Source organism: Salvelinus fontinalis, chromosome 7, assembly GCF_029448725.1.
Source record: "Salvelinus fontinalis isolate EN_2023a chromosome 7, ASM2944872v1, whole genome shotgun sequence".
In the NCBI taxonomy this organism is placed as follows: Eukaryota; Metazoa; Chordata; class Actinopteri; order Salmoniformes; family Salmonidae; genus Salvelinus; species Salvelinus fontinalis.
In genome coordinates, this window is record NC_074671.1 from 16,070,617 (window position 1) to 16,096,190 (window position 25,574).

Consider the following 25,574-nt stretch of genomic DNA (forward strand, 5'->3'; position numbering starts at 1 on the left):
TACATATCCAATTATCAACACTATTCTAAGATAACCTGGATGTATCATACAAGAGAAATGTTTAACCATTACCAGTTTCCCAACGTTTGATATTTCTCTTCCCGGTGACTGTTTCTGTACGGCAATTCGAACAGGGATAAAAAACACCAGATTCCGCAATTGTAGAACGATGATCATCAACAGCGACCTCTGGTGGTAGCAAACTATAGTGAGCATCACAGATGAGCACACACTTTTCAGCAACAGTGACGGAAAAAGTACCCATTTCTCATACTTGAGTAAAATGATTAGATACTTGAGTATTTTTCTAATATTAAGGTAAAAGGGAAAGTCACCCAGTAAAATAGTACTTGAGTAAAAGTATAAGGTTGTAAATATACTTAAGTATCAAAAGTAAAAGTATAAATCATTTCATATTTCTTGTATTACGCAAAGCAGATGACACCATTTTCTTGTTTTTAAAATGTACCGATAGACAGGGGCACTCCAACATCATTTACAAAAGTTGCATGTGTTTAGTGAGTCAGCCAGATCAGAGGCAATAGGGATGACACGTGTTATCTTTAGGAATGTAGTGAAATAAACGTCGTAAAAAAATATAAATAGTAAAGTACAGATACCCCCCAAAACGACCTAGTTGTACTTTAAAGTAGTTTTAGTTAAGTACTTTACACCACTGCCAACACACTCAATAAAACACTCAAGTAAAGCAGAAAAGCTTAACAGTATGAACATTTATTTCTGGATATAAATTACAAACTGTTCGAAATAGCAGTGTCTACTCAGATTATAGTAAATACATTGTTTATCTCATTTATTTTTTCTTTTAGAAATAGTCATCGTACAGGGAGTTTCTATCCACCATATTCTATCATTTTATCCTACTGAGACTGAGGGCTGATTATAAATGCTGAGCTATGACAGACAGACAAGCCCCGTCCCAAATAAAAACAGCAGGAGTAATACACATGTTGACCAGCAGAGGGAGACCGCTGTTTAAAGACTGAAGTTTGGCATAATATTGGCCCGTTTGCCAGACACATGCTATTCCTGGACTAAAAAACACTTTCAGTGGAGGTTCACTATTGTGCATTTCTTTTTAGTGCAGAAGTAGGTTTACCGTCTGGAAAACCAACTGGGCCTAAGTGTTCATGATATCCATAGTAATTTTTACATGAGAAAATAGACAAAGACACAGATAGATGGGAGATGACAGAATACCTTATTACATCTAAGCTGCCTTAGTGATGTTAACAGTCCCTGTTTATACACTACTGCCCACATTGAGCACACATCTTATTCTGTCAAATGAAGCCACTGCCTGTGAGGGGGGTCTGCCTGGTATTTATACAGTACCACAAACCGCTCTGTGACTTTTTGACTGTGGGAGAAAAGACATGTTTGTATGCTACTGCATAAATACTGCACTGCAGGTTTGATTGAATAGAGCCGTGAGTGCAGGCAAGAGGACGCTGGGTAGAGGAAAGGGGTGAAAGATGAGGGAGATGTGGAATCAGAGAAAGAGTGACACAATCTCTCTCTCAAAGTATCATAAAGACTATGCTCTATTGCAATGCCAATCACATCAACCCAACATCCCAACCACAATCACACAGTTAGCTGGTGGTGGATGGATCTCGATAAACACACATACAAAAAATGGCTGACAGAGAGAACTGCAGAAGAACGTGCTTTAGCCCTTTTCATTGTTGCTCATGAAAAGAAGGAGAGATGAGCAGGTTCATATGCTGCAGCTGGCCCCGTCAGACAGACAGACAGACAGACAGACAGGACTAAGCCAGGGTAGGGCTTTACAAAGTAGGATCCATAAGTTAGCCAGATCACCTTTAACACTCAAAATATGATCAAGCATAAATAGTTAATGCGTTACTGGGAGTTTTGAGCCTATTTCAAATTGATATTTAATATTAACTCCTTTTCTGTATCAACTTATTTAATTTTTTGAATCAAAAGTTGTTTCTGGTACATTTCTGGGGCCAACTCCTACAATCTAACACACCCTCCAGTAGTCTGCCACAGCAACACTCAGAGCAGATGGTTAACGTCAATAAATAAAGTGAAATCTTACATACAGTACTGCCAGAGAGACGGGGACCTTCACACTGCAGTCATCCCTGACCTCTGAACTGTTACATGGCTCTCTGTCAGCAGGACAGTGTTATTGCAGTGTAGTCATGACAACACTAAATCATCACCATGATCATCTTTCTCACAATCCCAATAGTATGATGAATGCATATTTTTTTCTATTTTGCTCATTCATGTATCACACACACACACACACACACACACACACACACACACACTCCAGCTCCACAGACTAATGGTGCTTTCAAGAGAACTGGGAAGGTCATTCCGAGTTAGATGACCGTTCAAAACTATTTTTCCCAGTCGGAGCTCGCTCCCCCCGATTTCCCAGTTGTGTTGAACGCACGTCTTGAAGTCACAGGTAGGAGATTTCCGAGTTCCCAGTTGTCTTGAAAGCGGCATCAGAGAAAGGGTTATTAGAGAGACTACATGACATCACATGAACATGACACAGCATGGTTGAGACATACAGACAGACATGGTTCAGACCAATGACGTCAATAAACCCTGGATTGCTGATGCTATTAATTTGCCAATAAAATTGACAAAATCACATGTATTTAAGCATTTCCTTGTTGTAGTGGGGACAGTAACATTAGTACTCTCTAAAGCACTTACTTTATGGAATATGTTTTTATAAAACTTTTTTTTGTATGTTTAGTTCACATAATTAACATATATTATACTAGTAAAAAACGTAGACATTGAAACTTTTATTTCTATAGCTTCCCAAATCTTTTTTTACACTGTAGTACCAAAATGGCTTCAATACAGCACCCCACTGTCAGTCATCCAGGGTTTATACACATTATTGGTTCAGTCAGACAGGGCTTGTAGGACTGTAGGCTGAAACAGAATCATAATAACAACAATATGAAACTGACCTCAGTCCAAAATAAACCAGCTGAATTATGAAAAATCTTTTCTCAATTCTTCCCTTTTTCTGAAAAGCTTATTTTGAAACAGATCAGCTTGAGTTGCCCACCATCACTGATCATTAGCAAAGCTCAATTTTCTGCCCGTGAGGACAGATTACTATGCCATGTTTAGCTCAGTCTGTGTCTAGTTGAAAAGCTTCTGTGTTAGAGTGTTAGTGTCACACCTGTAAACACCAATCCTCCACCTCCACTCCTGGAGCCTGTAGGGGGAGTCGGTCTTAAAAGGGGGCATTCCCAAACCTTAAAGGGGTGTGTCTGAACTGAACCAGACCTCAGCTGCAGCGCCGGACGTGCTCCAGGACGTACTCGGGGAAGTGCAGAGTGCAGACCTGCAGCCCATCCAATTTGCAAGGCATCCTGGGATACTCGTCCTCTTTCCACTTGTTGTCATCGGGGTCAAAGGTCAGGATGGAGTCGGAGTAATGTCCGTTATAGCAGAGGCCCCCCAGTACCATGATCTGTCTGTCCAGCACCGCAACGCCGTGCCCACTGCGCCCGATGGGCATCGACGCCAGGATGGTCCACTCGTCTGTCTCAGGGTCGTAAACCTCCGTGGACGGGCAGCCCTGTGACTCGAATGACGCCCGAAGGATCACACACACCCCCCCGAACACGTACAGCTTCCCGTTGTGGGAGATCATCTTGTGGAAGCAGCGAGCGTAATTCATCTTCGCCTTGTTCTCCCAGCAGCTGGTGTGTGTGTTGGGGAGGAGGGGAGTACGGGCTGAACGTGTCCTGTGTGTGTCCGTTGTTCCCGTTCCCGCAGAGCCTGCTACACACAACCCTCCCCCTGCCTCCCGTCCAGGGTCGAACACACACACCCCTCCCCCCATGTCCCGCACCGGGTCGAAAAGACACACCCCTCCCCCCTCGTCCCGCCCCGGGTCGAACACACACACCTGTTTGGAGGTGGACGAGGAGGTGATTCCTCCGGTGATATAGAGTTTACCATTCAGGACCGTGCCCTCATGACCGTACTTGTTGACTGGGTACGGATCCACAAACTCCCAGCGGTCTGCCGTGATGTCATAGCGTTCCGTGGAGTAAAAGGTCTCATCCCGCGTCCGCCCAGCCACCGCGTAGATGAACTTACCAATAACCCCCACTGCAAACTCTGACCTTGAAGTGAAGACACAAAAAACAAAACGTTTTTCCCCCCCTTTCTTCACAGCTAATAGATCTTGTAGAAACATGAAACCATGTCACACCTGGGAAGTGACAAGTACAGACCTGGGCACAGACATGTCGGCCATGCGTAGCCAGGAGTTCTGGCGGGGGTCGTAGCGGTAGACTTTAGAGGAGGCGTGGAACTCCCCGTCAGGCCCTAGCTCCTCCCCCCCCAGCAGAAAGGCAAAGTTGTTGACGATGGCCAAGCAGTCTGGTCGGAGAGGGACCTGGGGACCTTCCAACTCCCACCACACCTACGGACAGGTCATACACACACATTATAGACACATTATAAACGGACATATACATTACACACAGACATTAGGCACATTATAGCTATGATATACATTAGACACATTATAGACATAGACACAAGCAGTTTTTTTGTGATGTAAAATTAGTATGTAGTTAGTATGCTTATTGGTCATAGTATGGATATAGTTAGTATGCTTATTGGTCATAGTATGGATATAGTTAGTATGCTTATTGGTCATAGTATGGATATACTTAGTATGCTTATTGGTCATAGTATGGATATACTTAGTATGCTTATTGGTCATAGTATGGATATACTTAGTATGCTCATTGGTCATAGTATGGATATAGTTAGTATGCTCATTGGTCATAGTATGGATATAGTTAGTATGCTTATTGGTCATAGTATGGATATAGTTAGTATGCTCATTGGTCATAGTATGGATAAAGTTAGTATGCTTATTGGTCATAGTATGGATAAAGTTAGTATGCTTATTGGTCATAGTATGGATATAGTTAGTATGCTTATTGGTCATAGTATGGATATAGTTAGTATGCTTATTGGTCATAGTATGGATATAGTTAGTATGCTCATTGGTCATAGTATGGATAAAGTTAGTATGCTCATTGGTCATAGTATGGATATAGTTAGTATGCTCATTGGTCATAGTATGGATATAGTTAGTATGCTCATTGGTCATAGTATGGATATAGTTAGTATGCTTATTGGTCATAGTATGGATATAGTTAGTATGCTTATTGGTCATAGTATGGATAAAGTTAGTATGCTTATTGGTCATAGTATGGATATAGTTAGTATGCTTATTGGTCATAGTATGGATATAGTTAGTATGCTTATTGGTCATAGTATGGATATAGTTAGTATGCTCATTGGTCATAGTATGGATATAGTTAGTATGCTCATTGGTCATAGTATGGATATAGTTAGTATGCTCATTGGTCATAGTATGGATATAGTTAGTATGCTCATTGGTCATAGTATGGATATAGTTAGTATGCTCATTGGTCATAGTATGGATATAGTTAGTATGCTCATTGGTCATAGTATGGATATAGTTAGTATGCTTATTGGTCATAGTATGGATATAGTTAGTATGCTTATTGGTCATAGTATGGATATACTTAGTATGCTTATTGGTCATAGTATGGATATACTTAGTATGCTTATTGGTCATAGTATGGATATAGTTAGTATGCTTATTGGTCATAGTATGGATATAGTTAGTATGCTCATTGGTCATAGTATGGATATAGTTAGTATGCTTATTGGTCATAGTATGGATATAGTTAGTATGCTCATTGGTCATAGTATGGATAAAGTTAGTATGCTCATTGGTCATAGTATGGATAAAGTTAGTATGCTTATTGGTCATAGTATGGATATAGTTAGTATGCTTATTGGTCATAGTATGGATAAAGTTAGTATGCTTATTGGTCATAGTATGGATACAGTTAGTATGCTTATTGGTCATAGTATGGATAAAGTTAGTATGCTCATTGGTCATAGTATGGATATAGTTAGTATGCTTATTGGTCATAGTATGGATATAGTTAGTATGCTCATTGGTCATAGTATGGATATAGTTAGTATGCTCATTGGTCATAGTATGGATATAGTTAGTATGCTCATTGGTCATAGTATGGATATAGTTAGTATGCTTATTGGTCATAGTATGGATATAGTTAGTATGCTTATTGGTCATAGTATGGATATAGTTAGTATGCTTATTGGTCATAGTATGGATATAGTTAGTATGCTTATTGGTCATAGTATGGATATAGTATGCCAAAAGTTCCCGGATGTCGTACTACATTCACCAAAATATGCAGTACACAAACTGTGGACACTATTGCCGTGCTTTTAGGGCCCATAATGCAATTCTTCAGAAAATGGGAAAGGCTTCACAACATTCAGATTTGAAGAAAATGTCTGAAAGTATGCAGCCGAAGTCCGACGAGAGCGGAAACAAATTCACTGCTTTAACTGATGACAATTGTTAAGAATTGAGCAATGTAAGAAAGTAATGCCTTTTCAAATATGTTACGTTATGTTGGCTGACAATTTGTTAGCTATGCTAGCCTTACAGACCGCATATCATTACAGCAGTTACTTGTATGTATCGGTATGTTAGCTAGCTACCTCGTTAGTTGGTAACTAATACACAAAACTTGGAAATAAATTAATTATATGCTATCTAACTAACATTTATTGACTTTATTATTCACGTCATTCTTAGCTTAGCTAAGTGGTGTAATCGTTGTGCGTTCTCAATGGACATTGTTAATGAAGTTGTAAGATGTCCATCTAGTAATTTGTTAGACATGCTAACAAGCTAGAAAGAAGTTGCATAGCAACAGCATCAACTTCCAGTAGACAGGCGAAGCGCTAGTACACTCAACTGAAAAGATACCGTTTGTTTACAGTATACTAAAATGAAATAGTATATATTCATTAAGTATGTAGTATACAGTATGTTAGTATGGGTATTACCACCCTGCATCCCACTACTGGTTTGCTTCTGAAGCTAAGCAGGATTGGTCCTGGATGGGAGACCAGATGCTGATGGAAGTGGTGTTGGAGGGCCAGTTGGAGTCACCCTTTCCTCGGGTCTAAAAAAAATATCCCAATGCCCCAATGCCACTGCCCTGTGTAGGGTGCCGTCTTTCAGATGGGACGTTAAACGGGTGTCCTAACTCTCTGTGGTCACTAAAGATCCAATGGCACTTATTGTAAGAGTAGGGGTGTTAACCCTGGTGTCCTGGCTAAATTCCCAATCTGGCCTTCATACCATCATGGAAACCTAATCATCCCCAGCTTACTTTTGGCTTATTCATCCCCTGTAACTATTCCCCAGGTCGTTGCTGTAAATGAGAACGTGTTCTGTCAACTTACCTGGTAAAATAAGGGTAAAAAAAAAAGACATTTGAACACAGCTATATACATATTATACGAATCATAGACACACAGATATTGTAGATATTATAGATACATTAAACACTGACACATTATATATCTAGATACATTATAGACAGACACACATTATAGACAGACATTATAGACAGACAGACAGACACATTATAGACAGACAGACACACATTATAGACACAGACAGACATGTGTATAATGTTACATTATAGACATTAGACCTGACATATTAGAGCATGGCAGTAACAAGTCTCAACACCCAGTAGCTCTTCAGTAGGAGCGTTGGTACCCCTCTGGTACCAACGCAGACCCCCCCCGGCTGTGTCCTTGTATCCTAAGTGCGGCAGTAGGATCGTACCTTGGGTCTGTGCGGCAGTAGGATCGTACCTTGGGTTTGTGCGGCAGTAGGATCGTACCTTGGGTCTGTGCGGCAGTAGGATCGTACCTTGGGTCTGTGCGGCAGTAGGATCGTACCTTGGGTCTGTGCGGCAGTAGGATCGTACCTTGGGTCTGTGCGGCAGTAGGATCGTACCTTGGGTCTGTGCGGCAGTAGGATCGTACCTTGGGTCTGTGCGGCAGTAGGATCGTACCTTGGGTCTGTGCGGCAGTAGGATCGTACCTTGGGTCTGTGCGGCAGTAGGATCGTACCTTGGGTCTGTGCGGCAGTAGGATCGTACCTTGGGTCTGTGCGGCAGTAGGATCGTACCTTGGGTTTGTGCGGCAGTAGGATCGTACCTTGGGTCTGTGCGGCAGTAGGATCGTACCTTGGGTCTGTGCGGCAGTAGGATCGTACCTTGGGTCTGTGCGGCAGTAGGATCGTACCTTGGGTCTGTGCGGCAGTAGGATCGTACCTTGGGTCTGTGCGGCAGTAGGATCGTACCTTGGGTCTGTGCGGCAGTAGGATCGGTCCATGGGTCTGTGCGGCAGTAGGATCATACCTTGGGTTTGTGCAGCAGTAGGATCTTGCTGTTGACCATGCTGTGTCCGATCATGCCCCTGAACACGGCCGTCTGCGGTCGGACTGAGCGGATGCGGTTGGACCGCGTCTCGACCAGTGGCTGCTCGTTGACGTCGTGGAAGTAGCTGAGAGCCTGGTCCACCTCCTGACGCAGCTGTCGAGAGTAACGATAGAACTCTGACGTCTTCACCTGAGGGAGATGACGAATTAGTCAGAGGTGATGTCATAGAGGAAGGCAGAAGGCCTCATCTTGCAACAGTATCAGTGTGTGTGTGTGATATATATATATATATATATACACACTGCTCAAAAAATAAAGGGAACACTTAAACAACACAATATAACTCCAAGTCAATCACACTTCTGTGAAATCAAACTGTCCACTTAGGAAGCAACACTGATTGACAATAAATTTCACATGCTGTTGTGCAAATGGAATAGACAAAAGGTGGAAATTAAGGGCCTCCCGGGTGGCGCAGTGGTCTAGGGCACTGCATCGCAGTGCTAACTGCGCCACCAGAGTCTCTGGGTTCGCCCCCAGGCTCTGTCGCAGCCGGCCGCGACCGGGAGGTCCGTGGGGCGACGCACAATTGGGCCAGCGTCGTCCGGGTTAGGGAGGGTTTGGCCGGTAGGGATTTCTTTGTCTCATCGCGCTCCAGCGACTCCTGTGGCGGGCTGGGCGCAGTGCGCGCTAACCAAGGGGGCCAGGTGCACGGTGTTTCCTCCGACACATTGGTGCGGCTGGCTTCCGGGTTGGAGGCGCGCTGTGTTAAGAAGCAGTGCGGCTTGGTTGGGTTGTGCTTCGGAGGACGCATGGCTTTCGACCTTCGTCTCTCCCGAGCCCGTACGGGAGTTGTAGCGATGAGACAAGACAGTAACTACTAACAATTGGATACCATATACTTTTTGTAGTAATTACTAGCGATTGGATACCACGAAAATTGGGGAGAAAAGGGGATAAAATGTAAAAAATAAATAAATAAAAAATAAAATAAATAAAGCTACCTCCGCCTTTGTGCAAGGAGGTGCACTGCCAGAGCCCTGCAAAATGACCTCCAGCAGGCCACAAATGTGCATGTGTCAGCATATGGTCTCACAAGGGGTCTGAGGATCTCATCTTGGTACCTATTGGCAGTCAGGCTACCTCTGGCGAGCATATGGAGGGCTGTGCGGCCCCACAAAGAAATGCCACCCCACACCATGACTGACCCATCGCCAAACCGGTCATGCTGGAGGATGTTGCAGGCAGCAGAACGTTCTCCACAGAGTCTCCAGACTCTGTCACGTCTGTCACATGTGCTCAGTGTGAACCTGCTTTCATCTGTGAAGAGCACAGGGCGCCAGTGGCGAATTTGACAATCTTGGTGTTCTCTGCCAAATGCCAAACGTCCTGCACGGTGTTGGACTGTAAGCACAACCCCCACCTGTGGACGTCGGGTCCTCATACCACCCTCATGGAGTCTGTTTCTGACCGTTTGAGCAGACACATGCACATTTGTGGCCTGCTGGAGGTCATTTTGCAGGGCTCTGGCAGTGCACCTCCTTGCACAAAGGCGGAGGTAGCGGTCCTGCTGCTGGGTTGTTGCCCTCCTACGGCCTCCTCCATGTCTCCTGATGTACTGGCATGTCTCCTGGTAGCGCCTCCATGCTCTGGACACTACGCTGACAGACACAGCAAACCTTTTTGCCACAGCTCACATTGATGTGCCATCCTGGATGAACTGCACTACCTGAGCCACTTGTGTGGGTTGTTGACTCCGTCTTATGCGACCACTAGAGTGAGAGCACCGCCAGCATTCAAAAGTGACCAAAACATCAGCCAGGAAGCATAGGAACTGAGAAGTGGTCTGTGGTCACCACCTGCAGAATCACTCCTTTTTGGGGGGTGTCTTGCTAATTGCCTATAATTTCCACCTTTTGTCTATTCTATTTGCACAACAGCATGTGAAATTTATTGTCAATCAGTGTTGCTTCCTAAGTGGACAGTTTGATTTCACAGAAGTGTGATTGACTTGGAGTTACATTGTGTTGTTTAAGTGTTCCCTTTATATTTTTGAGCAGTGTGTGTGTGTGTGTGTGTGTGTGTGTGTGTGTGTGTGTGTGTGTGTGTGTGTGTGTGTGTGTGTGTGTGTGTGTGTGTGTGTGTGTGTGTGTGTGTGTGTGTGTGTGTGTGTGTGTGTGTGTGTGTGTGTGTGTGTGTGTGTGTGTGTGTGTGTGTGTGTGTGTGTGTGTGTGTGTGTGTGTGTGTGTGTGTGTGTGTGTGTGTGTGTGTGTGTGTGTGTGTGTGTGTGTGTGTGTGTGTGTGTGTGTGTGTGTGTGTGTGTGTGTGTGTGTGTGTGTGTGTGTGTGTGTGTGTGTGTGTGTGTGTGTGTGTGTGTGTGTGTGTGTGTGTGTGTGTGTGTGTGTGTGTGTGTGTGTGTGTGTGTGTGTGTGTGTGTGTGTGTGTGTGTGTGTGTGTGTGTGTGTGTGTGTGTGTGTGTGTGTGTGTGTGTGTGTGTGTGTGTGTGTGTGTGTGTGTGTGTGTGTGTGTGTGTGTGTGTGTGTGTGTGTGTGTGTGTGTGTGTGTAGGCTTGCCACGATACCAACATTTTACCAATGATACAATGCCAGGCCAAGTATCATGATACCGAGGAGTATCGTGATACCACGGTGGAAGAAAATCAGTGACCCATCATGCTGTTCGCCCCCGTCCCCCGGACGCTTGTTCCTGTTGTCTAAACCTTCTCCAAAAACCTGGCACTGAAATTCACACTCCTACTCAATACAACACATTCAATTTAACTTCACACTGTTCAGTGTATAATACTGTATAGATTGGCTGATTTGCTCATATTTACAAAGGCTTACCTGTGATTTGGAGGAATGGGAGGAAGGAGTACACATCAGTTGAGACGGGTGAAGGGAGGATGGATCATAATAATGGCTGGAACGTCACAAATAGAATGGTATCAAACACATATAAACCATGTGTTTAATACCATTCCACTCCAGCTATTACCACGAGCCCATCCTCCTCAATGAAGGTGCCACCAACCTCCTGTGATATATATGCATAATGATTTGCATCTCTCTCAGAACGATCTTCTTGACCTTAACCAGTCAGGCTTCAAGACGGGTCACTCAACCGAGACTCCTCTTCTCTGTGTCACGGAGGCTCTCCGCACTACCAAAGCTGCCTCTCTCTCCTCTATTCTCATCCTCCTAGATCTATCCGCTGCCTTTGACCCTCTGAACCATCAGATCCTCCTCTCCACCTTCTCACAACTGGGCATCTCAGGCTCTGCATCCTACCTGGCAGGCCGTTCCTACCAGATGACGTGGAGAGGATCTGTGTCTGCACCACGGACTCTCACTACTGGTGTCCCCCAGAGCTCGGGTCTAGGTCCTCTCCTTTTCTCTCTATACACCAAGTCATTAGGCTCCGTCATATCCTTACATGGTCTCTCCTATCATTGCTATGCGGATGACACTCAACTAGTTCTCCTTCCTCCCTTTCTGACACCCAGATGGCAACATGCATCTCTGCGTGCCTGGCAGATATCTCACCTTGGCTGTCAGCCCACCACCTCAAACACAAGACAGAACTGCTCTTCCTCCCGGGGCAGGCCTGCCTGCTCCAAGACCTCTCCATCACGGTTGACAACTCCAGTGTCCCCCTTCCAGAGTGCAATGAAACTTGGTGTGACCCTGGACAACACCCTGTCGTTCTCTGCCAACGTCAAAGCAGTGACTCACTCCTGCAGGTTCATGCTCTACAACATCCGTAGAGTACGACCCTACATCACACAGGAAGCGGCGCCAGTCCTAATCCAGGCACTTGTCATCTCCCATCTGGACTACTGCAACTCTGTGTAGGCTGGGCTCCCCGCTTGTGCCATTAAACCCCTGCAAAACACTGCAGCACACCTAGTGTTCAACCTTCCCAAGTTCTCTCATGTCACCCCGCTCCTCCGCACACTCCACTGGCTTCTAGTTGAAGCTCGCATCCACTACAAGACCATGGTGCTTACCTACGGGAACAGCAAGAGAACCTGCTCCCCCCTACCTTCAGGATATGCTCAAACCCTACACCCCAACCCGAGTACTTCGTTCTGCCACATCTGGTCTCTTGGCCTTCCCACCCCTACGGGAGGGCAGCTCCTGCTCAGCCCAGTCCAAGCTCTTTTCTGTTCTGGCACCACAATGGTGGAACCAGCTTCCCCGTGAATCTAGGACAGCAGAGTCCCTGCCCATCTTCCGAAAACATCTGAAAGACTACCTCTTCAAACATGATAACAAATGACAAAAATACACTTAACCAGCACACTCGCACTTGACCATGCCCCCCTTCTAGCTCTGACTCTACGTTATTGAGGAACATTTTACTTTTTATGACTGTGATACGTGGTGGTCCCTCCTAGCTATCTTAAGATCAATGCACTAACTGTAGGGCACTCTGGATAAGAGCTTCTGCTAAATGACCAACATGTAAACATGTAAATGCAATTGTGTCAGTAAGGGGAAAACACTGCATGACACCTTCTTTACTCTTTAGTTAAGACAGACACACTCTCCCTCCCTTCCTCACACACTCTGTCTCCCCCTCTCTCTCATAAACACACACCTCCCTCTCTCCGTCTCCCTCGCTCTCTCATAAACACACACCTCCCTCTCTCCGTCTCCCTCTCTCTCTCATAAACACACACCTCCCTCTCTCCGTCTCCCTCGCTCTCTCATAAACACACACCTCCCTCTCTCCGTCTCCCTCGCTCTCTCATAAACACACACCTCCCTCTCTCCGTCTCCCTCTCTCTCATAAACACACACCTCCCTCTCTCTCTCATTAACACACACCTCCCTCTCTCCGTCTCCCTCTCTCTCTCATAAACACACACCTCCCTCTCTCCGTCTCCCTCGCTCTCTCATAAACACACACCTCCCTCTCTCCGTCTCCCTCGCTCTCTCATAAACACACACCTCCCTCTCTCCGTCTCCCTCTCTCTCATAAACACACACCTCCCTCTCTCTCTCATTAACACACACCTCCCTCTCTCCGTCTCCCTCTCTCTCTCTCATAAACACACACCTCCCTCTCTCCGTCTCCCTCTCTCTCTCTCATAAACACACACCTCCCTCTCTCCGTCTCCCTCTCTCTCATAAACACACCCCCCGCTCTGTCTCCCTCTCTCTCAAACACACACTGCTCCCAACTTTTAAACCATTTGGCACCAAACAGAATTTAAGGAGCACCAGAAATAAATAGATTCGAAATAGTTCAGGCTTCCATTAGGCCTATATGAATCCTACCTTTTGAAGCACATCTCATGAGTAGCAGACCCTTTTCCTTTCTTCCTGTGTCAGATGTGCCTAAACCTACTGACAAGTTACCAATTGGTTGTTATCAAACCAATAATTAGCGACCCGGATTAGTTTAAAATGGCCCGTAACATTTGTGAAATTATATAAAAATTATATGAAATTATATAAAATGTGTGTGAATTCTGATACAAAGAAATTCATCTCCTGTAATATGGGTCATATGTTTTTAACCGTTTAGGCTAGAAACGAGACGTTTTCTTTGTTGTAAAGCTGTAAGCATGCCTGTCGCCAAGCAGTGCTCCATTTCCCCTTTCAAAGTCTATTCAGACTGGTCTGTGCTCTTGGTTAGAACAGGCAATTAAATTATACAATGTGTCAACACTGCTCGCTTTGCGCGCTGCTCCAAAATAACAAACGTACAACTCCAACAACAGAAGACTCATCAGAGTCTGGGTCTGCATCTCCGCTCGCCATCACGGCTACATTTTATTTTTCAAAACTGACGGCTGTAGGGGATGTGAAGAGCGGACGGAGAGAAGCAGGCAAGTGAGGGCTGGTAGGGGATGTGAAGAGTGGACGGAGAGAAGCAGGTGAGTGAGGGCAGGTAGGGGATGTGAAGAGCGGACGGAGAGAAGCAGGCGAGTGAGGGCAGGTAGGGGATGTGAAGAGTGGACGGAGAGAAGCAGGCGAGTGAGGGCAGGTAGGGGATGTGAAGAGTGGACGGAGAGAAGCAGGTGAGTGAGGGCAGGTAGGGGATGTGAAGAGCGGACAGAGAGAAGCAGGTGAGTGAGGGCAGGTAGGGGATGTGAAGAGCGGACGGAGAGAAGCAGGTGAGTGAGGGCTGGTAGGGGATGTGAAGAGCGGACGGAGAGAAGCAGGTGAGTGAGGGCAAGTAGGGGATGTGAAGAGCGGACGGAGAGAAGCAGGTGAGTGAGGGCTGGTAGAGGATGTGAAGAGCGGACGGAGAGAAGCAGGTGAGTGAGGGCAGGTAGGGGATGTGAAGAGCGGACGGAGAGAAGCAGGTGAGTGAGGGCTGGTAGGGGATGTGAAGAGCGGACGGAGAGAAGCAGGTGAGTGAGGGCTGGTAGGGGATGGGGCTGGTTCATTACAGCTGCCACACGTGATATACACATGAAAGTGAAGTGGATATCATTGGATCTGTGCATACCAGAGACTAGTCAATGTTGCTTCAATTCAACTGACTTTATAAACAAAACTGACTTTATAAACATATTATAACAGGCGCCAGCAGGTTCTTTAGATCGGTAGGGCTGAAAAACTTGGTAGTATCATATGAAACATTACTCTAAATTTACTCTACATTACTCTAAAATGTTGGTATCATAAGCATCGGTACCGTGATACTACCGTAGTACCGGTGTACCGTGCAACACTATTTGTGTGTGTCTTACCTTCTCGAAGACGTTAGCGGCGGTCATGAGGCAGAAGCGTAGAGACTGGACGACAGTGTCTGTGTGTCTCCATCGGCGGCGGTCGTGTCGGAGCCAGGCCTGGACAGACTCATACAGCTCTATCTCTGGGAACCGACTCAGGGCATCACTGTCCAGGTACGCCTGACACACACAGACACACAGAGTTAACAAGAATATATCACCTGTTTTAAAGAGCTCAAAGCATCACTGTTCGGGTACACACACAGAGTTAACTAGGGGGTGCCAGTCAGTTCTTCCACCACACCTGCAGTCTCTCCAGGCTGAGGTAGAGCAGGAAGTCAGGTTTGCTCATCAGAGGAACAAAGTTCTCCAGCAGGAAGTTGTCGAGTTGCTCCTGCACGCCCTCCACCCCCACGCTGAAGTCCTCCAGAAGTCTCATCACCTCGGCACAGTTCTCCAGACAGATCTTAGACAGCAGGAAGGAACAGCAGAACTCTACCACCTCCGTCAGCTGGACGTACATTGCAGCCTAGAGGGTGAGGAGACAGTGACAGATCTTAGTCAGCTGGGGCCAGTTGGTCATAAGCAGTGGTAGAAAAAGTACCCAATTTTCATACTTGAGTTAAAGTAAAGATACCTTCATAGAAAATGACTCAAGTTAAAGTCATCCAGTAAAAAACTACTTGAGTAAAATGTACTTATATACTTAAGTACCAAAAGTAAATATAATTGCTCAAATATACTTAAGTATCAAAAGTAAAAGTATAAATAATTTAAAATTCTTATATTAAAGCACAAACGGCACAATTTACAAGTTGTTTTTATTTACGGAGAGCCAGGGGCACACTCCAACACTCAGACATCATTTACAAATGAAGCATGTGTGATTAGTGAGTCTGCCAGATCAGAGGCAGTAGGGATGACCAGGGATGTTCTCCTGATAAGTGTGTGAATTAGACCATTTTTCTGTCCTGTTAAGTATTCAAAATGTACTTTTGGGTGTCAGGGAAAATGTATGGAGTAAAAAGTACATTATTTTCTTTAGGAATGTAATAAAGTAAAAGTTGTCAATTATAAATATTAAAGTAAAGATACCCCCAAAACTATTTAAGTAGTACTTGAAAGTATTTTTACTTAAGTACTTTACACCACTGGTCGTAACTCTAAGTCCGGCGTAAAATGCGCTCTATACCGGACCTAAACATTATACCTGTTGACTTTCTGACGGGCCACTCCCAGGTGGTGAGGGTAGGCAACAACACGTCGGCCACGCTTATCCTCAACACAGGGACTCCTCAGGGGTGCGTGCTTACTCCCATCCTGTACTCCCTGTTCACCCACGACTGCGTGCCCATGCACGACTCCAACACAATCATTAAGTTTGTCGACGATGCAACGATGGTAGGCCTGATCACAGATGATAATGAGACAGCTTATAGGAAGGCGGTTAGAGACCTGGCATTATGGTGCCAGGACAACAACCTCTCCCTCAACGTCAGCAAGACAAACTGTGGACTACAGAAAACGGAGGTTCTTTCACATTGATGGGGGTGTAGTGGAACGGATCGAGAGCTTCAACTTCCTGTGTCCACATCACTAAGGAACCATCATGGTCCAAACACACCAACACAGTCGTGAAGAAAGCACCCCAATGCCTCTTCCCCCTCAGGAGGCCGAAAATATTTGACATGGGCCCTCACACTCACTACACTGACACTAAAACACACACGCATAATGACGCCACACTCCTCACATACGCTGCTGCTACTCTTTTTATTGTCTATCCTGATTGCCTAGTCACTTTTACCCCACTTGCATGTACATACTGTATTACCTAAACGACCACGTATCCCTGCACATTGACTCAGTACCGGTACTGCTTGTATATAGCCTCATTATTGTTATTTTGTGTTACTATTTCCTTTTCTATTTTGCAAATGTTTCTTACTTTTAAACACTGGACTGTTGGGAAAGCGCTCATAAGTAAGCGTTTCATGGTCTACATCTGTTGTATTCAGTGCAAGTAACTTTTTCAGCGGGGACACCATTTGTCTGGACGATTTTCTGGGAACTCCATTTGTTTTGCAAGAAATTCTGGCGACCCCACGCCAAATCGTATGACAACCTTAAAAATCGTCCAATTTAGATTTCCAAATCAACAAATAACCTTCAAAACGATTACATTTTCATTCCTCTTTAAAAAAGAAAACCAATAAATACATTTACTAAAAAAATAATTTAAAAGTTTGTAAAATTGTCTCATAAAATAATATGTACTCTTAAATGTAACCTCGAACAGTCTATTAGCTAGAAAGGTCACTTCAGACACATTTTCGCTAATAGCAGCTGTTTAACTGGTTAAACAAAGGCTAGCCATGTGCTGGAAAAAATGTAGGTCCAAGAAGTTGCCGCGACTTACTAGCAGGTTCTTTTTCAATGTCACATACTCCAGTGAGTGTAATGAGCTCCAATGAGTAATTAGCTCAATATTAGGAGTTGAGAAATAAAGTTGATGTTATTAGAAGATATTCTTATCTTTTCTACTGTATGTACGTAATTCATAATGTATTTATTCTCTTGTTGCTAGCGATATTCATAAAAGCAGTGGGGGAATAAAATCACTTAAAAATACTTTTGATGATCTTCCATCAGAATGTTGTACAAGGGGTCCTTTGTCCAGAACAATCGTTGTTTGGTTTTAGAATGTCCTCTTCTCCAGTCAATTAGCACGGAAAGCTAGCAAAGTAGCGCAAAGCTCTCCTTCCTGAACAAAGGCACACAACGCAACACACCTAACGTCCCGAATAAATTTCAATAATCTAATAAAACTATATTGAAAAAACATACTTTACGATGATATTGTCACATTTATCAAATAAAATCAAAGCCGAAGATATTAGTCGTCTATAACGACAGCTTTTCAGAAGGCAATACCAGGTCCCTTCTCGCGCGCTCCAGAAAACAGGAAACTGGTGACAGGTCATACAAAGAGCTTTTGTTCGACCCCAGATCAAGTTACACACTCCATTTCTTCTCTCACTGCCTGTCGACATCTAGTGGAAGACGTATGAAGTGCATGTATACTAATAAATATCAAGGACATTTATAGGCAGGCCCTAGAACAGAGCATCGATTTCAGATTTTCCACTTCCTGTCAGGAAGTTTGCTGCAAAATGAGTTCTGTTTTACTCACAGATATAATTCAAACGGTTTTAGAAACTAGAGAGTGTTTTCTATCCAATAGTAATAATAATATGCATATTGTACGAGCAAGAATTGAGTACGAGGCCGTTTAAATCGGGCACGATTTCCCCCCAAAGTGTAAACAGCGCCCTCTGTCCTCAACAGGTTAAAGGTCTGTGTGTTACCTGTAGTATCTCCTGCACAGTGACCATGCTGAGCTCCAGTGAACCGTAGTACATGAACCTCAGGACGTGGCCGAAGCCGGCAGCCGTTAACCCCTTCATGTGGATCTTGTCCTGGTCTCTCTCTCTCATGTCTGCTGTGAACATGACCCGGAAGTAGTCACTCTGGGTCGCCAGCAGGGCCTTGTGTGCCTGGAGGAGGGGATAACATTAAAATACATGTTAGTGAAAGTGTGTGTGTGTGTGTATGTATGTGTGTGTATGCGTGTGTGTGTGTGTTGCTAACATGGAAGTGGTGTTCCTCTATCAGCAGCGTGACGTCCAATAGGAGCCTCTCCTCGTACAGCGCCCGGAACCCTGAGGATACGCTTCCATCATGAACCTGGGACAGGTACACCTCCACCTCCCCCCCCGACATCACACACCTGGAGGAGGAGAGAGGAGCTTAACACACACCTCCCCCTTTGACAACACATACCTGCAGTAAGGAGAGGGATCAATAACACACTGGTAGTATGGCAGTACTAATGCTTTACTGTTCAAACACAGACCGATGAAAGAGTAGAAAAACTGTCACCATGTCAGTCAAAAGGGATCCGTGACACTACAGACCAAACCCAATGCTGTTTTTCTCTCTAACACGTGTGTGTAAGACTGTCTCTGGAATGACGTCAAGAACATTCACCATTCACACCTCAGCAGTTCAGCTCTCGTACACACCCACACAGAAATGGGTGCTGCGTGCGTACACTCTCACACACACGCGCTTACGCTCGAACACCCCGACAGCGTCTTTGAGCTAAATAGTACGCAGCATCATCTGGATATGTATGCAACAACATTTCAACATTCACCTTCTGCTACCATTTCTGTCAAGCCGTCTACGCATACAGTTTGATGCATACGTTCGATAGTATGCACCACACTGAACATACTGCAACACAATGCTGCAAGGCAAACGCAGTGTTTCATTGGAAATGAATGTAATTCTGGTGTACCAAAATGCAATGACTGTCGGTGTGTTCGAAGCGTCACACACTAGCAGCAAACCCACCCACAAACAGATACAAATGCATGCACAAACACTCTATTCACTCCCCCCCCCCCCACACACACACACACACACACACACACACTGCACACTCACCTCTGATTGGCCACGGGCATGTCAGAGGGGGTATTCCGAGCCAATCAGAGGACAGTGGCCCTTGTGTCCGGGGAGAAACTAACAACGCCCTTCTCTGAATCACCTGGACGACAAACCCAAAATTAAATTGTTCATCAAAACTGTATGTTGAAAATCAATACAAAAGATTATTCAAACCAAGCCGTGGCCAAGACCTAAAGCTACTGAGAAAGTTTGGCCAGATGTGTGAATATAACTTTTTTCTGAATGAGAAGAACGCGTACTGAGACTCCAAGGACCCCATTCCTATAGTCAAATTACATTTCATCCATTCTTTCCTCCTGGCCAGATAAAAAGGCTGCTAGAAGGCCAGCATCCCTGACTCTTCACTGTTGACGTTGAGAATGGTGTTTTGGGGGTACTATTTAATGAAGCTACCAGTTGAGGACTTGTTAGGCGTCTGTTTCTCAAACTAAACACTCTAATGTACTTGTCCTTTTGCTAAGTTGTGCACCGGGGCCTCCCACTCCTCTTTCTATTCTGGTTAGAGACAGTTTGCACTGTTCTGTAAAGGGAGTAGTACACAGCGTTGTACGAGATCGTCAGTTTCTTGGCAATTTCTCACATGGAATAGCCTTCATTTCTCAGAAGAAAGTCTTTGTTTCTGGCCATTTTGAGCCTGTCATCGAACCCACAAATGCTGATGCTCCAAATACTCAACTAGTCTAAAGAAGGACAGTTTTATTAATTCTTTAAATCAGAACAACAGTCTCCAGCTGTGCTAACATAATTGATAAAGGGTTTAATTAGCCTTTTAAAATTATAAACTTGCATTAGCTAACACAACGTGCCATTGGACCACAGGAGTGATGGTTGCTGATAATGGTCCTCTGTACGCCTATGTAGATATTCCGTTTCCAGCTGCAATAGTCATTTACAACATTAACAATGTCTACGCTGTATTTATGAACAATTTCATGTTCTTTTAATGGACAAAAATATGTGCTTTTCTTTCAAAAACAAGGGCATTTCTAAGTGACCCCAAACCTTTGAACGGTAGTGTACATTACAGGAAACATTCCTCATTCAGTCATAGTTAGCAGTAGAATAATGGATTGGCATGAATTTGCCATCGTCAACTTTTAGAAGGTCAGTAGGAAAGTTAAGCTAATCATTTAAACCACCAACATTTATTCACATTCACTGAACATTTAGTATTTAAAACTCAAACATTCATTTTCCAACTGCTTTTTCTATAATCCTGCAGACCATATCATTCTCCTTCATACTGTATATTCCAATGCATCCAACATTATGCATGCCCACCATGGTACTGGGCAGAAGGAGAAATTTGAGAACTCATCTTGTTTAGAAATCAAACCCTAGGGGCACCCGAGTGGCACAGCGGTCTAAGGCACTGCATCGCAGTGCTAGATGCGTCAATACAAACCCAGGTTCGATCTCTGGCTGTATCACAACCGGCCATGATCAGGAGTCTCATTGGCCCAGCGTCGTCCGGGTTAGGGGAGGGTTTGGCTGGAGTGGCTTTACTTTGCTCATCACACTCTAGCGACTCCTTGTGGCAGACCGGGTGCCTGCAGGCTGACCTCTGTCGTCAGTTGAACAGTGTTTCCTCCGATACATTGGTGCGGCTGGCTTCTGGGTTAAGCGGGCGGGTGTTAAGAAGAAGCGGTTTGGCGGGTCATGTTTCGCCTCCCGAGCCCGTTGGGGAGTTGCAGCAATGATATAACTTTGAAATTGGGGATATATAATCAAACCCTGGTCATCTTATTTCAGGGCACATTGTATACATTTTGCCCTGCTGTTTTTAGAGAAGATTGTATAGCTATATGTATAGGCTGCGTTTACATCCTAGATAGAAGCAGGCCATTGGCTGTCTTCATCATGAGGGGTATGTACAGGAGTTCTGATTTGTTCTAAGCTTAGCAGTTCGGCAAATTTGCCTGAGCAGACTGTGTTGAAATATACTTTGTATGAGGAACATATACAAATGATCAGCTCCTCCCTCGTTTTTTGGCCCACCACCTAAAGTTATCGATCACGTGTGTGGCGGATGAATCAGAATTAGTTGGGCAACATAGAGGTCGACCGATTATGATTTTTCAACGCCGATACCGATAATTGGAGGACCAAAAAAGCCAATATTTATAATAATGACAATTGCAACAATACTGAATGAACATTTATTTTAACTTAATATAATACATCAATAAAATCAATTTAGCCTCAAATAAATAATGAAACATGTTCAATTTGGTTTAAATAATGCAAAAACCAAGTGTTGGAGAAGTAAAAGTGCAATATGTGCCATGTAAGAAAGCTAACGTTTAAGTTCCTTGCTCAGAACATGAGAAAGCTGGTGGTGCCTTTTAACATGAGTCTTCAATATTCCCAGGTAAGAAGTTTTAGGTTGTAGTTATTATAGGAATTATAGGACTATTTCTCTCTATACGATTTGTATTTCATATACCTTTGACTATTGGATGTTCTTATAGGCACTTTAGTATTGCCAGTGTAACATTATAGCTTCCGTCCCTCTCCTCGCTCCTACCTGGGCTCGAATCAGGAACACATCGACAACAGCCACCCTCGAAGCAGCGTTACCCATGCAGAGCAAGGGGAACAACTACTCCAAGTCTCAGAGCGAGTGACGTTTGAAACGCTATTAGCGCGTACCCCGCTAACTAGCTAGCCATTTCACATCGGTTACACCAGCCTAATCTCAGGAGTTGATAGGCTTGAAGTCATAAACAGAGAAATGCTTGAAGCACTGCGAAGAGCTGCTGGCAAAATGCACGAAAGTGCTGTTTGAATGAATGCTTACGAGCCTGCTGGTGCCTACCATCGCTTAGTCAGACTGCTCTATCAAATCATAGACTTAATTATAACATAATAACACACAGAAATACAAGCCTTAGGTCATTAATATGGTCGAATCCGGAAACTATCATCTCGAAAACAAAACATTTATTCTTTCAGTGAAATACAGAACCGTTCCGTATTTTATCTAACGGGTGGCATCCATAAGTCTAAATATTCCTGTTACATTGCACAACCTTCAATGTTATGTCATAACTACGTAAAATTCTGGCAAATTAGTTCTTTTTTTTACAAGATGATTGCCATTTTTCCATTCACTAAAATGGGGGTTCTTGTTTTTTGCTAAAAATGCATGCAGTATCGCAGGCTTTAATTAGAGGGGACATTCGTTTTCCCCTGGAATGTGTGTTATGGTTGTCATGGAGATGGTACCTTTTGGGGGCCTCGAGGCCAGTCTCGAGTTTAGCTGACAGCATGCTGAGGGGACGCTCACATTTCCTTTGTTTATGTTTGCCCTGATCTAAAGACAGACACACAGAGAAAGAGACAGACAGAGACAGAGAGAGAAAGAAAAACTGATGTTCTACAAACCTAGCTAGAAAAATAGATATATTTATTAAATCATGATTGTATTTTAGCTAGTGCATTTAATTGACTCAAAAGCATGTCTGTAGACTCACCATGTAATCTTTGATCTAATCGTGTTGGCTAGCAAACTAACGTTAGCTAAAACAGAGTCATATATTTTGTAGACTGAGTTTAACCAGTGAGCTCGCGCAGTCGGGGGAATCACAGCTTGATTATTTTTCACGCAAGGCCATGACAAGACGGTCAAATTGATAGTCAATGTAGCTATCCAACTTGCTAACGGCAATACACACTGTATTGCAATTTAAACTCTTCAAATATAACGGTCAAGAATAACAGTGACTGGTAGCTCACGACATCCCGTGGAATTACCTAGCAGCTAGTTTAGCAGACTAAAATGTCTCTCACCTCGGCGCTGCGAGTCCCCACAACCCCTCTTCGACCAGACAGACCTGGCTCCTTCTGACATGGGCTGCGGGTTTATAGCCGAGATCAAGAAAAAGGACAATAGAAAAGCATCGCCGAAGATTCCTTATCGTCCATTTAGAATCCCCCTGCGGCTTCAATTTGTCGTTCTTTTAACTGGATATCAAAATAGTGTTTGTCTATGGAGTCCATAGCCATTGCAGACGCCATATTATTCTCTGCACTGACGTAATTTCCTGAGGTATAGCCCATTCGAACGGAACTGTAGTGGCATCGTTGTGCAGTGAAGTGAGCCTGTCAATCAAAATCACCAAGCAGGTGTACTATACTGGGCCAACCTGCGATTATAGACCTGCAGTGCAGAATAATTGAGGAGCGATTATAGAGCTGCAGTACAGAATAATTGAGGCCTCTCTTCCTCATACTGACCTTGTAATCAACTATTCTCTCTTTCACTCTCTTTTGTGTCTTGTATTTTATTTGTATTTTTTTCTATGCATACTCACATGGCCTTACACACTCAAACACAGTGACACTCCAACACACACACACACAAACACTCACTATATAATTTGCTCACACACACATAATATGCACATACATTTATACTGACTCTACACAAACGCACATACACTCATCTTATACGCTGCTGCTACTTTGTTTATCATATATCCTGATGCCTAGTCACCTTACATATCTACCTCTATCACTACAGTATCCCTGCACATTGTAAATATGGTACTAGAACTGACTGACCCTGTATTGAGTATGCTTACTTACTTTCTTGTATTCTTATTTCTTGTGTTTTTGTTCTACCTTGTTATTTTTTGTATTACATAATTATTGATAACTGCATTGTTGGGTTTAGAGCTTGCAAGAAAGGCATTTCACTGTACGTGTGCACATGAGATTAAAAAACATGAAACTTGGAAAGAGTGCAATCATTAATCTAGGTTCAGAAGCCTCTTGGCACAGGCAATAGCAAGTAGCATGCTCAAACCCCATCTTCCATAATAATGTAGCGACCCATACAGACAGCTGTGTTATGTGTTAGACTATTAGTTGGTTATGTTGTACTTACCAGTACCCAGTGTTCGCGGGTTCCAACATGCCAATCAACCTGCTATCTGCCAACACGGGAATGCCTGGAATGTTCTGATGCCGGGCATCCTGGTGGTTGGCGTAGTGGCATGGAGGGCGGTTGGGGCAGGGGGATGGAGCATTGGAAGTTAAGACCAGGTTTAGCCATTGTTCTCTCTCTTACATCTGGGCTTCACAAGAGAAGGTCACAGTTGTTTTATAGGGTATCCTTCATTTATTTGGCGTGGGCTACGGCCAAACAGTAGCCTGTGTGAAGTTGGGTTAATAAACCGTAAATTCGTAAATTCAAATCCTCTGTCTGGACAATTGTTCCTTTATGACCTAGTCAGGTCATTACAATAACAATAAAGCCAATTGAATCACTGCATGGTAGACATTCTTGTCTACAATAGGGCAGTGTTTATGAATCTTTCCCCCACATACATTTACAGGTGGGGAACAAAATTGAAAACTTTACACTACTGAGCAGAGCTGTAACCTATTGTTCTGGCCTGGTCATGCATATGCATCGATCGCCGATGATGGAAACAAGGATATACTATATATTAGTTTGTTATAGATATATGGTGGAAAGGAAAATGTAAAAATACAAAATAAACCTAGCCAGTATAGTTTGGATCGGCATGATAGTGTGAAAAGGGTCATATCTATCTACCTTTTATACAACACTCCTTCCATGGCCTCCAACTGCTCTTAAACGCTAGTAAAACTAAATGCATGCTCTTCAATCGATCGCTGCCCGCACCCGCACACCCGACTAGCATCACTACTCTAGCATCACTACTCTGGATGGTTCTGACTTAGAATATGTGGACAACTACAAATATCTAGGTGTCTGGCTAGACTATAAACTCTCTTTCCAGACTCATATTAAGCATCTCCAATCCAAAATTACATCTAGAATCGGCTTCCTATTTCGCAACAAAGCCTCCTTCACTCATGCTGCCAAACATACCCTCGTAAAACGGACTATCCTACCGATCCTCGACTTCGGCGATGTCATTTACACAATAGCCTCCAACACTCTACTCAGCACTCTGAATGCAGTCTATCACAGTGCC

At 44.1% G+C, this 25,574-nt stretch overlaps 1 protein-coding gene across 5 annotated transcripts; it reads right to left on the reverse strand.

The window, feature by feature from the left end:
* Positions 1–714: 714 nt before the first annotated feature.
* Positions 715–23,650, reverse strand: LOC129859070 (kelch-like protein 15). Of its 5 annotated transcripts, none has more exons than XM_055928425.1 (9): positions 23,395–23,650; positions 19,579–19,681; positions 18,718–18,856; positions 18,435–18,623; positions 15,371–15,595; positions 15,085–15,246; positions 8,355–8,564; positions 4,278–4,468; positions 715–4,166 (listed from the first exon to the last, which is right to left on the reverse strand). In XM_055928425.1, the coding sequence occupies exons 2-9, from the start codon at positions 19,596–19,598 to the stop codon at positions 3,320–3,322; spliced, it is 1,983 nt and encodes a 660-aa protein (XP_055784400.1). In that variant the 5' UTR covers positions 19,599–19,681; positions 23,395–23,650; the 3' UTR covers positions 715–3,319. The 5 variants fall into 5 exon arrangements, with proteins under 5 accessions (XP_055784400.1, XP_055784397.1, XP_055784398.1 ...); XM_055928422.1 differs by lacking the exon at positions 19,579–19,681 and adding an exon at positions 22,831–22,918; XM_055928423.1 differs by lacking the exons at positions 19,579–19,681; positions 23,395–23,650 and adding exons at positions 22,831–22,918; positions 23,079–23,388.
* Positions 23,651–25,574: the final 1,924 nt, after the last annotated feature.

Excerpts from the sequence above, each read along its gene's own strand:
- LOC129859070 (XM_055928422.1), bottom strand. The coding sequence starts at position 23,455 with ATGTCAGAAGGAGCCAGGTCTGTCTGGTCGAAGAGGGGTTGTGGGGAC. Across the intron at positions 15,596-18,434 it reads CTGTGCAGGAGATACTACAG|GCTGCAATGTACGTCCAGCT; the intron begins GTAACACACAGA and ends CTCACCCTCTAG. Across the intron at positions 4,469-8,354 it reads TACTGCTGCACAAACCCAAG|GTGTGGTGGGAGTTGGAAGG; the intron begins GTATGATCCTAC and ends ACCTGTCCGTAG.